The sequence below is a fragment of the Astatotilapia calliptera genome, chromosome 7 (assembly GCF_964374335.1).
Source record: "Astatotilapia calliptera chromosome 7, fAstCal68.1, whole genome shotgun sequence".
Lineage (NCBI taxonomy): Eukaryota > Metazoa > Chordata > Actinopteri > Cichliformes > Cichlidae > Astatotilapia > Astatotilapia calliptera.
The window spans coordinates 12,103,571-12,120,583 of NC_137428.1; the positions used below are offsets into that span (position 1 = coordinate 12,103,571).

At 40.8% G+C, this 17,013-nt stretch overlaps 1 protein-coding gene across 1 annotated transcript in view; it reads left to right on the plus strand.

Annotated features, from left to right (window-relative positions):
* The first annotated feature begins 11,330 nt into the window (after window positions 1-11,330).
* Window positions 11,331-17,013, plus strand: part of crb2a (crumbs cell polarity complex component 2a) — a 51,429-nt gene continuing 45,746 nt past the window's right edge. Inside the window, exon 1 of the mRNA XM_026172889.2 lies at window positions 11,331-11,688. Within this exon, the coding sequence (XP_026028674.1) occupies window positions 11,622-11,688 (67 nt within the window). The 5' untranslated portion in view covers window positions 11,331-11,621. The remainder of the gene's footprint in view (window positions 11,689-17,013) is intronic.

Consider the following 17,013-nt stretch of genomic DNA (forward strand, 5'->3'; position numbering starts at 1 on the left):
CTCCCAGTTTTAATTTGGGTGACAGAAACCCTCTCTACTTTTAATATTAGTTTTAAAACTAAAAAATAAAGAAAAAAACATATCGTTGGGGCTGGATAAGTTGACCCTGAATCCTCGCTTAGGCTGTTGGAGACTTCCTTTGAGTCTTCACTCGCCTTTTTTACTCATTGTATTTATATACCACTGTATTTAATCATTAGTTATTATTAATATCTGGCTCTCAGCTCTGGTATCTCCAGCTCCACCTCCTGTCATTTTGCTGATGTCCCCACCTCCAAATTATGCATCATAGCAGGTCTTAATGTCTTCCTTTCACTCTTGCTGCTATCCACCTGTCACAAATCACTCCTGAAACTCATCTCTGCCTGCTTGACCCTGTCCGTACTCTCTTCTTCACCTCTCTTGTGCACTGTCCATTGCTTTGTATTATTGACCCCATCTGTTTAAACTTGTCTACCTTCTCTACTGCTGTTCCTTGCAACTTCACTGTTTTACCTGCCTCTTTCTCATTCACAAATGTGTATTCCATCTTGCTTCTACAGACTCTCGATTCTGTCTTTGCACTTGCTCCTTACACTCATAACAGATCACAATGTCTGTTAACATGGACACCTTCCTGATCTCATCTGTCAAACTATCTATCACCATGTCAAACATGATCGGGCTTGGCACCAATCAATGATGTAATCCTAGCCCCACTTTGTACCCATCTGTCTCTTCAACTGCACACCTCACTACTGTTTAGCTCTCCTCATAGACATGATGCATCATCCTCACTTACACTACCAGTGGGAACAAAACGAATATGACTGCACATTTACGCCGACATCACCCTAGTGCAAAGACAAGTGGAAGCAGACAAAAACAACAAGCATGCATGCTACAAACTTTACCCGAGTCATTTAGACAGCCGTTAGCACATGATTCTCCTTATGGGGACCTGATATGTTTAATATGCTGCTGAGAGTATACCCCAGAAGAAGCGTATAGTATAGCTTTTATTTTGGAAAGAGCCATTTCTCTGTAATAAACTCTCTTCTCCAAAGATGAGTGATTTCTCAATCAGATTTTTTTTTCCATTATTTTGTTGTTTCAGCAACATTAAATTTAAAAACTGTACTTCTGAGTTAAAATATATATTTATAATTTTAATAAATGACAAATTAAAAAGGCATGAACATTTTTTTGTATCGAAAAAATATCGAACCGTGACACCAAAGTATTGAACCGAACCATGAATTTTGTGTATCATTGCACCCCTACTAAATACACAAAAGGATAACAAGGGAATGAGGACCAGGAGGGAAACAGCTGGGACTAATCACGCACATGAGACAGGGAGGAAGCAAAACAGAATACTCTAACACAGGACACGGGACTGTCAAAGTAAAACAGGAACTACAGGAACATAGAGTAAGGAATGACGAAGGAACACAGGGGAGGTAGTAACAAAACCTAAAGACTAGAAATCACAAAATACGAAAGAATAACTAAGGGAGCTAGAAATACAAAAGAATAAACCACTAGAAAAACCACTAAATCACAGAATATCATTAATCAAAACATAAGCACTGGGTTACCAGACCCAGGACCATGACAGCAACACAAAATAGGTTAACAATTTAAAGCTATTCTGCAGCAATGGAGGTTGGTCGAGTCCTGAAAGCTGGTGCTACTAATCCCTACAGGTGTTCTAACTTTTCTGGATTACTTACAACCCCCTCTGTGTGCATAAAAGCAGTACTGGAACACACTGCTAGTACCATACCCTCATGAGCATCAGTTGAACAGTATTGTACTGCAGAAAGTAGTTTTTTGCTACAAAAATGGCAAGAAAAAGGCAATTAAAAATGGAAGAGACAGATCATCATAACACTTGAAAGTGTAGGTCTTTCCTACAGAAAAATTGGAAAGAAAGTCAAGGTGTCAGCGAGTACAGTTTCCTTCACCATCAAAAGGCACTCAGAAACTGGAGCAAACTCAGGAAGAGGTCTGGAAGACCCAAAGCCACAACTGAATCAGAAGACAAGTTTCTGAAAGTTATCAGCTTGTGTGATAGGCAGCTCACAGAACAACAGCTTCAAGCACAGCTTAATAGTGGTTGTAGTAAGCAAGTCTGAGTTTCAACTATGAAGAGAAGACTTCGAGCTGCAGGTTTGACAGGACGAGTTGCAGCAAGAAAGTCAGATGTCTGAATAAGACAAAGAGGCTTGCCTGGGCCATGTAAAACCACAATTGGACTACTGAAGACTTGAAGAAGGTATTATGGACTGATGAATCAAAATTTCAGATCTTCGGTTCATCACATAGGATCTTTGTATGCCGTCAAGTAGACGAAAGGATGGTTCCACACTGTGTGGCATCAACTGCCAAACATGGAGGAGGAATTGTGATGGTCTTTTTTTTTTTTTTTTTTTTTTTTTGGCCTGTCCCGTTTGGCTCTTTTGCCCTCAGAATTGTTGTCTAAAGGCAAAGAAAGATGCCCAACGGATTTACTTTACCAAACTGACCATCCCAGCCTTGCCGTAATGGTCCATTTGATTCACCTTTTATTGTTTATTTTATTTTCACTTACTGAATACGGGACAGACTTGACTGGGGGAAAGAAGGGGAGAAAGAAAGAGGGAAAGAGAAACAGCTGAGAAGAGGGACGGGGGAGAAGGGCAAAAGACAAAAACCAACAGAACGGGCAGAGAAAAAAAATGCATATATCAATCACCTGGGTCACCTGCTGAGAAAGAAAAAAGAAAGCAAGCAGAAGAGAACAAGAGTAATAGAATAAACAACATCACAATGATATATGGGAATATGACAGTAAATACTAAATGTTAAACATTATTGTGCAGCACATAAGATCAACAGAACACAGTGTGCTTTGAGGTAGGAGCCAAAAAGGGTGTAGTTTGTGGGTGTGATCACCCGTGTGTACACCTGTGAGCATGGACGCGCTTGTTTTTTGTTTTTTAAAAGGTTCCTTCATGTAATAATCTGCTAGAGGGTGTGGGGGGGCCACAGCCCCGTCCTCCAGGGCATGAAGCAGGTGTGGAGGAGATCAAAACTCCAGACATCCAGAGGCCCCCAGAACACAAGAGACCAAGGAAGACCAACAGAGGGGCAGCTGCGCCACTGTCCCGGAAAGAGCTGAGGAGAGTCCCAGATGAGGGCTCACTCAGCAGCCGCGGAGCAGAAGCCAGGGGGAGTTGCAGTGACGCGCCCGTGAGCTCCGCCGGCAGCCAGCTGCACCTGAGTGACCGAGCCCCAGGCCGAGAGGCCGGGGGCACCCCACCTCCGAAGTGGCCCGAGCGAGCCCCAGGCTCCAGGCCCCGATAAGCGGCCGCCAAGGAGTGAGCCGGTGTGTACCTGGACGCCCACCCCCGGACACAAAGAACCACCAACGCACCGATGTCTGAGGGAGTCCGCCACTGGCAGGGGAAGTGGTGGTAGGGGGAGATAGGCCTCCAAACCTTGGAGGGCCTGAGATGTCCCCAGAGAGGTGGCGCCTGACACCCAACCTCACATATAGACACAGACATACAGGCACACACAGATGCAAACATCCATTCCCACCTTCATGCTCTCATATGCACTTACTCCACACTCAACCAACGTGGAGACAGACATAAAAAGACGTTGTACACACGATCACACTCCCCAAGCGTACTCTACAAACCGGGTCTAGGTGCCCCCGCCCCTGGAGGGGGGAACTGCACCCAGACCCAGGTGGTGTTTCCCTTTTCCCTGCGGTGGGGGGAGGCAGACCGCCCCGACTCCACAGCAGCAGGAAGGCTCCACACTCCAGACCGCAGTCGGACGGCCAACTCCTCCTCCTAGCCCCCCTGCTCCAGCAGGTCGCAGAGAATGGGGGTGAGAGAAGACTCCAAACCTCCCTCCACCCGCTCATTGTAGTGTTGATGCATGTGTGTTTTAAGGTGCATTTAAAACCCAGGAGGGCATGGAGCTACCTGCCAGAGAGCAGCAGGTAAGCGCATGGTCCCTCCTGCTAGCCCTCAATGTCTATGTGTATTTAAAATTGAGAGGTGGACAACGATGCCAGGGGTGGGGTGTACACCCTGATGGTACTTTGGACTCCGTGTATCGTGCCCACCCCCAAGATCCTATATGTATGTGTAATGAGAGTGTGAGTAATGTGAATGTCTAAGTTGTGGGATAAAATTGAGGCAGAGGCAGCCAGAAGGGGACAGAGGAGGGGGTAGCCTCCTCTGCACCCTGGTGACATACCCCTACTCCAAGGCCCTGCATGTGTGGGTGGTTGTGGTGGAGCGGGAAGAGGGAGGCAGCTGGAGATGGGGAGGGAAGGAAGGGAGGGGCAAGTGACCCCTCCCTGGGGCCAGCTCCCCCGCTGACCCCAGTAGGCAGCCCCACACTCCGCGACCCGCCAGGGAAAGGGGGCCCAGGCCCATCCAGACCGGGGCCCAGTGCAGCAGCGCCGCCCGGCCCCACAGAGCCCGGGACAGTCCACCCAACCCCACCACAGAGAAAACTGCACCCACCCCACCATCCACTCATCTTCCAGACTACATAAGACAATAAACACCCAGGCTGAGATCTTCCTCCACCTCTCCTGTATCTCCCCCTCCTGCAGAGGGAGCTCCTGAGGAGAGGAAAGCTCCTGCAAGATGTGACAATCTCCCCCACCAGTTGAAGAGCCCCCCAGGTGGCTCGATGCACCGGCGGCACCCTGCTCCAGGGCCGGGCCCCCATGCACCCACCCGCCCACAACCCCGGCAACACACCAACCAGGACCCAAGCCCCCGAGGCCCGGTCCGGGTCCCAGCCCAGAGACGGAGCGCCCCCAGAACCTCACGCCCATCCCGGACCCACCCAGGGGCAGCCAGGCTACCAGGTCAGTAACCCACGTCCGTCAGCACAGACCCTCCCCTAGCCCCGCTGCACGCAGCCGCGAGGAAACAGTCACCTGAGAGCCAACAGAGCCCCTAACCGGACGTGACCGCTACCCCGGGTTGAGCCCCCCAAGGAAGATGCCTCCGGGGAACCCCCCGACGCCCTAAGCCTGTCCCTACCCCCACACCAATCACAACAGTGAAGGCGGGACCAAACTATGACCCCCCACCCCCACTAGGTGATGGAGCTGATCAAAGGAGCCCAGAGCAATTGATCTGATGTGGTGGCAGAGGCTGTATCAAGACTAATGTAGTCTAATAGATAATTTCTATATTGGTTAGAATTAAGATTATTTTTATTTTTCCAGTTCATGAGGACTGTTTTCTTGGCTATGCATAGGGCAGTGAAAACCATATGGGCTATATTCTTTTCTGAAATGACATTATCTAAGCTGCCCAACAAACACACTAAGGGGGAAGTTGGAATGTTACATTTCAGACACTTCGATAAGTCTTCACATATCTCGCCCCAAAACTTCTGAACTGGTGGACAGAACCAAAGAGCGTGGATATAATTGTCCGGTGAATTGGTTTGGCAGTGTGAGCAGTTGTTGGTAGACGTAAAGCCCATCTTGAACATCCGATGACCTGTATAGTGCACTCTATGTAATATTTTGTATTGAATTAATTGAAGACTGGGATTTCTAATTAGATGAAAGGTTTTTAAGCAAATCTGAGACCAGAAGTTTAGGTCTAAGTTAACTGATAAATCCGCTTCCCATTTTGCAATAGGAAGTGATATTGATTCATCTGTTTTAGAAAGCATTCTGTATATTTTGGATAGTAATTTGGGGGGTTTAAGAGTAAGAAATTGAACCACACTTGGTGGTGTTTGTAGTTCAACTTGACCCGGTTTAAATTTCTTTTTTACTATGGATTTAATTTGTTGATATTCTAAAAATCTTTTCTTGTTGATCCCATATTGTGTAACTAGTCCGTCAAATGAAATAAATTCTGTTCCTTCTAGTATATGTTCTAAATATTTGATTCCTTTATCACTCCAATCTGAAAAGTTTATCATATTATTGTTTTGTAATATGTCAGGGTTGTTCCAGATAGGTGTACGTTTGCATGGGATTAATGAAGACACCGTCAATTTTAGAAACTCCCACCATGCTGTCAGAGAAGAGCTGATGTTGATGCTTTTAAAGCATTCATGTCGTTGGATGTTTGAGCTGATAAATGGTAGGTCTGAGATCTCTAGATTATTGCAGAGTGCTTGTTCTACATCTAGCCAAGGTTCATCTAAGAGGGTGTGTTTTAGCCATCCTGAGATAAACTGAAGCCTGTTGGCTAAGAAGTAGTGCTGAAAGTTAGGCAGTTCTAGTCCTCCTTTATCCTTGGTCTTTTGTAGTGTTTTTAAGCTTATACGTGGGGGTTTATTTTTCCAAAGGAATTTGGACATACATGAATCTAGAGATCTGAACCAATCTTGTGGCGGTTTAGTTGGGATCATTGAGAATAAATAATTTATTTTTGGTAAGACCATCATTTTTATAGCGGCAACCCTTCCCATGAGTGATATGGGTAGACATTTCCATCTAGCCAGATCATCTTCTACCTTCTTTAAAAGTGGGATATGGTTTAATTTAGTTAGATCTGCAAGCTTGGGAGAAACATTAATACCTAAATATTTTATATTTCCCGATTGCAGTGGTGTAGAAGAGGAATTATGGAAGGAGCAATTAATCGGTAGGACTGTAGATTTTGACCAGTTAATTGAGTAATCTGATATTCTTGCAAAAGAGTTTATCAATTCAATCACCCCAGAGATATTGGTTTGTGAATTTTGGAGAAAGAGTAACACATCATCCGCATAAAGGCTGATTTTATGTTCCACGTTCTTGCATTTTATGCCCTTAATTACTGAATTCTGTCTAATTGCTGCTGCTAGTGGTTCAATAAAAATTGCAAATAGTGAAGGGGAGAGTGGGCATCCCTGCCTGGTGCCCCTCAAGAGACAGAAGCTGGAGGATGTCTGGTCATTTGTTCTAACACAAGCTGTTGGGGAATTATATAATATTTTTAACCAGTTTATGAAAGAGGATCCAAAACCAAATTTGTGTAAAGTTGCAAATAGAAATTTCCAGTTAACTCTGTCAAATGCTTTTTCTGCATCTAAAGAGAATATTGTAGTTTCTAGGTTTTTACTGTATGAGTAGTCTATCAAATTAAGTAATCTACGTGTATTTGTTGATGAGTGCCTACCTTTTATGAAACCAGTTTGGTCAGGATGAATTAAGAGGGGGGTTATTTTCTCCAGTCTCTTTGAGAGAGCTTTGCAGATTATTTTAAGGTCTACATTTATAAGGGATATTGGACGATAGCTTGAGGGATATACAGGGTCTTTGCCTGGTTTTAGCAGGAGATTAATGTTTGCAGAATTCATATTTGATGGAAGTCTGCCCTTTTCTTTAATTTCCAACAACGTTCTGTAGAAAACTGGTGCTAGAATCGACCAGAATTCTTTGTAGAATTCTGCAGGAAAGCCATCTGGACCTGGAGCCTTATTATTGTGCATACTTATCAGGGCTTCCTGGAGTTCACCTGGTGTCAGTGGTGAATCCAGTGCCATTGCTTGAGTGTCCAATAATTTTGGAAGAGTTATATTGTCCAAAAACTGATCAATTTCTTTTTTAGATGGGTTTATTTGTGGTGAATACAACGTTTTATAGAAATCCCTGAAAATGTTGTTTATTTGTATCGGTTCATATAATGTGTTCCCAGATGAATCTTGAACAGCACATATAGTTGTTTTTTCTTTATTTATTTTTAGCTGGTTTGCTAGAAATTGACCAGATTTATTACCATGTTCGTAATTTTGTAGGCGTAGTCTTTGTACTAAGAATTTTGTTTTTTTTTTATCAATTATCTCATTTAATTCTAGTTTTGTTTTGCGTATTTTGTTCAATGTTTCCTGATCTTGGTGGGACGCGTAGGCTTCTTCTAGTGATTTGATGTTTTTTTCTAATTCCTGAATATTTTTGTTTTCTTTTTTCTTTTTATGTGATGAGAAAGAAATTATTTTACCTCTCATCACAGCTTTCCCTGCTTCCCATAGAACAGAAGCTGATGTTTCGGGAGTGTCATTATAGTCCAAATATGAAGTCCACTCTTTTTTAAAATATTTAATAAAGTCTTCATCTTTAAGTAGTGATATATTAAATCTCCAGTTTTTTCTTGGCGTAGTATTATTCTTGTGCATTAGTGTTAAAGATACAGGACCATGATCGCTGACAGCTATAGGGTGAATCTCAGTGTCTGAAATGTCGTTCAGCAGTGAGCTGCTGACCAAAAAATAATCCAGACGAGAGTAGGAGTGATGGACATGTGAGAAAAAAGTATATTCCTTACTGGTGGGGGAATTGTGATGGTCTAGGGCTGTTTTGCTGGATCCAGGGTCGGTGACTTGTACAGAGTTGAGAGGTCCCCTGAACGGCTACCGCAGCATTCTGCAGCACCATGCAATACCCTCTGACATGTCCCTAGTTGGTCAATGGTTCATCCTACAGCAAGATTATGACCCAAAACACAAGTCAAAGCTATACCAGAACTACCTCAGGAAAAAAGCTTGAAAACAGTGGCCAGCACAGTCTCTAAACCCCATTGAGCTGGTTTGGGATGAACTAGACAGAAGAGTGAAAGCAAAGCAACCTGCAAGTACCACACATATATAGGAACTTCTGCAACAGATATGGGAAGAACTTTCTGGAGAATATTTGATTTCTATTGTAGAAAGATTACCATTCAGCTTTTATACAGTGGCTTGCAAAAGTATTTGGCCCCCTTTAACTTTTCCACATTTCCACATTACAGCCACAAACATGAATCAATTTTAATTGGAATTCCATGTGAAAGACCAACACAAAGTGGTGTACACGTGAGAAGTGGAACGAAAATCATACATGATTCCAAACATTTTTTACAAATAAATAACTGAAAAGTGGGGTGTCCGTAATTATTCAGACCCCTCAGTCAATACTTTGTAGAACCACCTTTTGCTGCAATTACAGCTGCCAGTCTTTTAGGGTATGTCTCTACCAACTTTGCACATCTAGAGACTGAAATCTTTGCCCATTCTTCTTTGCAAAACAGCTCCAGCTCAGTCAGATTAGATGGACAGCGTTTGTGAACAGCAGTTTTCAGATCTTGCCACAGATTCTCGATTGGATTTAGTTCTGGACTTTGACTGGGCCATTCTAACACATGGATATGTTTTGTTTTAAACCATTCCATTGTTGCCCTGGCTTTATGTTTAGGGTCGTTGTCCTGCTGGAAGGTGAACCTCCACCCCAGTCTCAAGTCTTTTGCAGACTCCAAGAGGTTTTCTTCCAAGATTGCCCTGTATTTGGCTCCATCCATCTTCCCATCAACTCTGACCAGCTTCCCTGTCCCTGCTGAAGAGAAGCACCCCCAGAGCATGATGCTGCCACACCATATTTGATTTTGAAAAGTCTCAACAGGATCTTGAGCTTTATTGTGAAAGGTTTATGTGGAACATAAACAAGCGGACACGCGATGCTGTTACCGTTGTTGTTGCTAACCACAACGCATAAAAACAGGCGCTTGTCCGTCTGTAGTGTGGTTATATAAAATATAAGAGAAAGAGAGAACTTTAAGAAATTGATATAGCCACTAAAGTGACCATCAAAACGATGAAAAAATATTGCCGTAAACAGTTTATTTTGCGACAGCACGAAACAAACGATAGCGTAAAATGAAACGATAGACGTTTTTATATCGTCATCCGATATATATCGTTATATCGAACAGCCCTGGTATTACAACAAAAACATGAAGTCTGCTGAGTATCCTTGAAACCAAGGAGTCTTCATTTACAGTATTACAAATATTGCTTTAAAAATCTGTACGAATCTTCTCAGCAGTGCATGTAAACAACGCACACGCTTGAATTTTTAATTATTTTTTTTTAAACAAAGTTTTGTTTTCAGGCAAGTCTGTTGTTTAAATCCTGATCTTATTCATTCCTCCAGTGCACTCATTGTTACAGTACACAATATCTAGATCACGTGCTAGTGACATAAAGTTCACTGATCCAAATCTGTCCATTAGAGGGTAAGGTATTGGGGGCAGCCAATGTTTAAGGTGGAGTGTGGCATTAAGGCTGTAACAAGTGAAGTGACAAGTCTCTAACTGGCTAATTGGTGGATGTCTGACTGCTAAGCTCCACACTACAAAGGAGCCACTAAAGCTGATAACGACATTAATTGACCAGGGACTAAACCCTGGCCTGGATTCACTGGACTGTACAAGTTAACACAATGCAGCAGGCTGAATGGTTTACATCATTCAGGCTACACATACAGACCAACATGACCTCGCCTGAAAGTCATTGAGTGCTAATTTGTCAATGTGTTTTTGCAACCAAGGCTCAGGCAGTGGTTTATTTCTTTTGTTTTGTTTTTTTGAAAAAAAAACCCCCACATTTATTTATTTATTTTTACAAGTTTTACATAATACACAGTTAGTTTATTTCTTTAAGGTGTAAATGTAACTGGTAGATGTTGGAACTGATGTAAATTAGAAAATCCATCCATATAATGCACCCACTGTCAAAACCAAACAAGTATATATATATCTCTTTTTTATTTATTGTGGGTGCATTTTTGCCTTTAGTTTAGAGTTGAGTGTAGATACAAATGTATTGAAAAAACCCCGGGTATTGTGGTGTCTCATGCAGAAAAAGGGCTACATTCAAAGAGATGTACCTTTGAGAGATGTACTATTACAAAACAATACCGAAACTCTGTTTTTGAAGCTTCTACATTCAGTTTTTGCTGATTTCAGAGTAATAATTTTACCTTATTTGTTATGTTATTGAACTTGTCATAGACCTTGCACAAGAATGCTTTTCCACTTGGCAGCCATCTTGAAATAACTGTAGACTCCTATTTGTGCTGTTATTTTTGAAGAGTTTGACTTTTATTTCAATAGTCACCAAGGATAAAAGCTGCATAAACTAGAATCATTAGTCAAATGGGACTACAAAATTTAAGAAAAATAGATAAATGTTTAAGAACTTTCCGAATTATCTTTGCTGTGGTGGATTTCTCTCATATATTTCTTCTGTCTGTCAGTTGGGTGGACTGTCACCTCACCTCAAATGGTTGAAGCTGATGGCCAGCCTTCCTTATTTTTCTTCAAACTGTTTCCAAGTTCTGCTGAATGGGAATGGTTGGCTTTTCCACTTTAGTATTTGAAGTTCTTTATCTTTATCTGAAGTGAATTGAACAGGTTTTACACATTTTTCACAAAAAGTTGCAGAATTCAAAGATTTGCCCTAAAGCGCTTCTAAGAACCATTCCATTTACCATTTGCTTTTGTTGAAGGAAAAATTATTTACAGATGATAATATTTTCTTACTTTTTTCTGTTTCTAGGTGGGACAGTTAAACGGTTTGAGGGCCTCTGAATGAAAAACAGTATTAGCAGGTGCTAATCCAGTTCATGTTTTCCTGTTTTCTTTCACGTGGCTGATTATGCTCCAGTCTAAAGCAGGGAGGGCTTTCGGTCTGTATCCAAGCATGAGTATTGGGGCAACCGCAACACAGCGAGGAGCCTTTACATTGCACAGCAACATGCCATTACTGTAGGACTTCTTCACTTGTTTTTTTTTTTCTACTGAAAAACAAATTGATATTTCCTTGTGGTTTTACATACCCCGGTCTGTGATTGTGCTATGGAGTTGGGGAAAGTTCATGTGAATTTAAAGACGGTGCTGCTGACAATGATGATGTTCAAATGGGGTGAGTACAAACACACTTAACACTTTTGTTTTAGAGAAGGTAACAGATTACATTGCAAGAGTAATCACAGGAATATAAAAAAAAATGGAGAACTATTTTAAAAATACATATATTTAAAATATTCTTTAAGATATTTCTTTTTCTCAACATTTATTTGTTTATTTATTTGATGGTCCTGAGGAGTCCTGAGGATTCTCACTTTTACAAACCAATAAGAGGAGCAGGTCCTAGAAATGCCATGAGTGAAAAGAAGTTTCAGGGAGGTGCTATATTGTGTTCTCAACAGTGACAGGACTGAAAACAATAAGTGAGAATATTGAGAAAACATAGACATGTCCATAACCATTACTTTAATTACTAGGCTGTTGTCAGACAAATATATTTAGCAGATTTTTAAATATTAGTAGTTAATATGTGGCTAGATCATTCAATAGAGAAGTTGATTTGTTAGAGACAGAATTCCTCATTTGCTTCTAGTTTTTGTAAGCTCTATCTGTCAGATTTTACACATGATTGGATCTGAATGAGAGATTGTGCTCCTTAGTCATGCATTCCTAATCAGTGCAACCAGTTGACTGGAGAGAAGCTCATTCACACCTATATGTGCATGAAAGGAGGGCAAAAACAAGGTCACATCTTGGTCACAAAGATTTAAAGCACAAACCATGTTTTCAGCTTTTTAAAATCTCCCTTTTAACAAAAACAAAGGCCCAGCAAATGCAGGCACTTCCTGAACACCGAAGAGAGCCAGAGTCCCACTACCGATCGTCACCAATTTCACAGAAAATAGGAAAACTCTAGAGAGTATCCTGAACAGATATATTACTATGGGATTCAGGAATGGCAAACCACAGAAGTGCAATGCTATAAAATCTTAAACAGGGCATTCTTCCACCCATCCATGACATCTTCCAGCCATTGTTTCCACATATAGCCTTTGCTGTTGTAAAGTATCCCATCCACTTCACACTGCTCATGCTCATTGTATCAGGTGTTTAGCTCCTCCTTGGCCTTCTTTAGTAATGATACTTGTAATAAACGTAGCCTGTTTGCAGCTCTGGAGGTCCAGATCTCTAAATTAGAGTCCCAGCTTTGCACCCTCGAAAAACCCCTGTAGCCAGTTAGCAGATTGTCCAGAGTGTAGTCCTAAACAGAAGCCCCCCAGTACACTGCATCAACTCATTCATGTGTCTAATTGTTTTTCCCCACTCGGCAAAACACCTGCTGGGAAACAAACTCTGATAATTAAAGATTCTGTTTTGAGATGTGAAGCTGGAAACACCAGCAACCTTCCAAGGACCAGAAGGAAATTTGAGGGAAATATGAAATCAGAGGTCACTAAATTAGTATCTAACGTTGCCAAAACAATGTCGGACTCTCTAGTTTTCTCTGGTCTCCTCTCCAATCGCACCAGGAGTGACGTCTTCAGCCGCATGTTCTCCCTATATTGCAATAATCGCAAAGAAAACAGTATTAGTAGTATCCACAACTGCACAAAAGAGAAAATGTGGATTTTTAGACATTAGGTGTCTGTCATTTCTAAGCCCTTATATTACATGAATTAATAATTGATCACCAATCAATTTACTCTGCCTCACAGAAACCCGATTATTTTGTTAGTTTAAATGAATCAACACACCTGAGTTGTACAAATTGTCACAATCCTCGAAGCACAACCTGAGGAGCAGGTGTGGTAACAAGCTTTGATTCCAACTTGTTAATCAACCACAGACACAGGTATAATTTTTATTACTTTGAAAGCCTGACACTTAGCCTTGTCCTCCCCAGCTGGAAAACTCAAAAAAGAGTTTTATTTGTTGTCATTTACCATCCACCTGGGTCTTGGTCAGTTTATCTGTTTAAATGCTCAGCTCAGACAAAAATAAGTATAGTGGGTGATTTTAACATCCATGTATATGCTAAAAATTACAGCCTCGACATGGCATTTAATCTGTTACTAGACTCAGTTGGCTTCTTTCAAAATGTGAATGAAACTGCTTTAATCACACTCTAGATATGTTCTGACATAGAAACTGAACATTTAACAGTATTTGCTAAAAGAAAACAAACAAACGAACACCCCCCCCCCCCAAAAAAAAAGAAAGAACAAAAACCTAACATTTAAATTTACAATAATGGATTACATTCCATCACAGTATGTCTTTCTGAAAGTGCTGCAACTGAATTGAACGATATAATTCATCCACTGTCATCTTCATTGTCTTGTGCCAACACAGTGCAGAGCAGATACCTGATTGGTACTCCCATAGAGGTTGATTATTTTGTTAATAATTTTACATTTTTACTCTGTACGACTCTGGATACTGTACGGAAAAAGAAAGCTTCCAATAAGAAGTACCTGACTCCCTGGTATAACTCTCAAATATGCACCTTAAAGCAGATAACTTGTAAGTTGGAGAGGAAATGGTATCTCACTAATTTAGAAGCTCATCATTTAGCCTGGAAAAGCAGTTTTATTACTCTGTAAAAATTCCTCCATAAAGCTAGAACATCTGACTATCACTGATTGAAGGAATTAAAAGCAACCCTAGGTTTCTCTTCAGCACTGCAGCCAGGCTGACAAAAAGTCAGAGCAAAGCAAATATTTAACGTTAACTAGTAATGGCTTCATGAACATCTTCGCAAATAAAAATTTAACCATTAGAGAAAAATTACTCAGAACCACCTCACAGATATATCATTATGCACATGCAAATCACTATTTTTTCTCAAATTGATCTTCAATAATTACTTCCTCCAAACCATCAATGTTTTTTTTGGACTCCATTCCTACAAGACTGCTCAAAGAAGTCCTACCATTAATCATATTTGTTTCGGTCTCAAATATGATCAACCTATGTCTATTAATTGGCTATGTACCACAGGCCTTCAAGATGGCAGTAGCTCTGGTAGTGGACTCCTTTCTTTGCTTGTCCTGCTAGACTTCAGTGCTCAGTTTGATACTATTGCCCATTATAATTTATTACAGCGATTAAAGCATGCTGTATGTACACTGAAAAAAAGGGATTGGTCATCTCTTGGATTTATGTAAGCATCTTGCGTGTATTCAACACAATTGCCTCATGCTTTAAAGTTAAGTGTAATTATATAGTGCAGAAACTACATGATATGCAGAGAGGGTATATTAAATTGTTCATATCATGTTTGAGTGAAGTAAGTCAGTAATATAGCAATGTTAAATCTTGCTACACTGCACATGATTTCATTGCGCACTTTGGATCGTGGTTTGAGGAAGGCTTCAATCTCAGTCAAGTCGAGAAGCCACCTTTACTTTTTTCAGTATACCGAGAAAAGGACATTAGGTGGTTGTTACATTTACAAAATTCTAACTTGTAATTTGAAAAAAAAATAATTTCATGTTTCTATGGTGAATGTAATTAAATCATGTAGGATCTGTAAGAAATTCAACAACTTAATTTGTTCTTGTTGATTTGACATGATACAATCTAGTAAGAGTGGTTAGTTGCGGGATTCATGAAATTCACAAGATCACATGAGATTTCAAACTGCAGGAAAATCACTGGAGTCATAAGAGGCAGACAACTACACACACACTACATGTACGCTATCGCTATTTAGATTGGTGGCATGGTGGATAGTGCTGTTGCTTTCTGGCAAGGTGGTCCTAGGTCCTAGTTTTCAAATCCACAACTTGGCTAGTTTGCAGTGGGTTCTTTCTGGTTATTCTGGTTTCCTCCCACAGTTAAAAGTCATGCAATTACAGTTAAGTTAATTGGTGATTCTAAATTACCCATGAATGCAAATGGTTGTTTGTCTCTATGTGATAAACTGGTGAGCTGTCCAGGGTATACCCTGCCTCTTAACCTATCATTTTGGGGTTATGCCCCAGCCCCTCTGCAACCCGGATAAAGATAGGAGGATGGTGGTCATTGTAAATCCATTCAATTTTTATGTTAACCAGACTCTAGACTTTGTTGAACATTATGTAATATGAAGACAACAAGTAGTATTTAAGTGACCAAGTAGTACTGAGGTAAAAGTTATAGAATAGTATTGGAATAAAATGAAAAAAAATGTGAAGGATTAAAATATTCCAAGAGCTCAACATACTTCATCTAAACATGTTTCAATCACGTTTTATCAAAACAAAAAAGGTTTATTGCATATGAATAAGTTGTGTTGATTACAGATTTAAGTTTCTGCCAAAGCAAAACAATTGTGTGCAACCAATGTCCACTGTTGAATTAAATAAATCCAACATGCTCTTTTTTTAGTGTATTAAAGGTACTGCTTCCAGTGGTTTGAATTATATCTATCTAATATACTCCAATTAAATGGAGAATCCTTTTCACACACTAAGATTAAATGGTAAATGGACTGGTTGTTATGTAGAGCTTTTCTACTCTCACTGAGCACTCAAAGTCCTTATACAACTCGTGCATTCATCTGCATTATCTAAGGTTTTTAGTGCTTCTATCTAACATTCACTCGCATTCACACTCCGATGGATGCATCGGAGGGCAACATGGGGTTAGTATCTTGCCCAAGGATATTTGGCGTGTAGACTGGAGGAGCCTGGGATCAAACCACCAACCTTCCAGTGAGTAGGTGACCCGCTGTACCACCTGAGCTACTGCCAGATTAATTATTGAGTTCCTCATACTTCCACACATGCTTCCCTTAAGCAGTAGCATTTGAAGGCATTGCATACATTTTCACTGCTATGCAGATGACACGCAACTTTGCCTATCCATGAAACCAGGACAGGCAAGTGACTCATATAAAACTGAGGTTACTGTACTCCTTAAAATCTAAGAAATATGGTATCTAACCAGATGCTGACTCTGAATGGCATTACTTTGGCATGCAGTAACACTGTGACAAACTGAAACACACTTTGTCAGCATGATGCTGAAAAACTGGTTCATGTGTGTATTACCTCTATCCTGGACTTCTGTAATTCGTTATTTTCCGTTATTGTCCTAAAAACTCCATGAAAAGCATTCAGTTGACCTAAAATACTGCAGCAAGAGTATTGATAGGAACTAAAAAAGAGAGAACATATTTCTCCTATATTGCCTTGCCTTCATTGGTTCCCTGTCAAATCCAGTATCACTTAAAATCACTTAAAATCCTGCTTCTCACATAAAAGGTCTTCAATAATGAGACCCATGAGACCCATATCACTCCATAAGAACACATTGCTCTCAGACAAAATAAGAGTGGGAGGCAGAGCCTTTAGCCTTCAGACCCCTCTTCTGTGGAACCAGCTTCCAGACAAACACCCTCTCTACTTTTAAAAAATTAGGCTTAAAACTTTCTGTTATAATCAAGCTTAAAGTT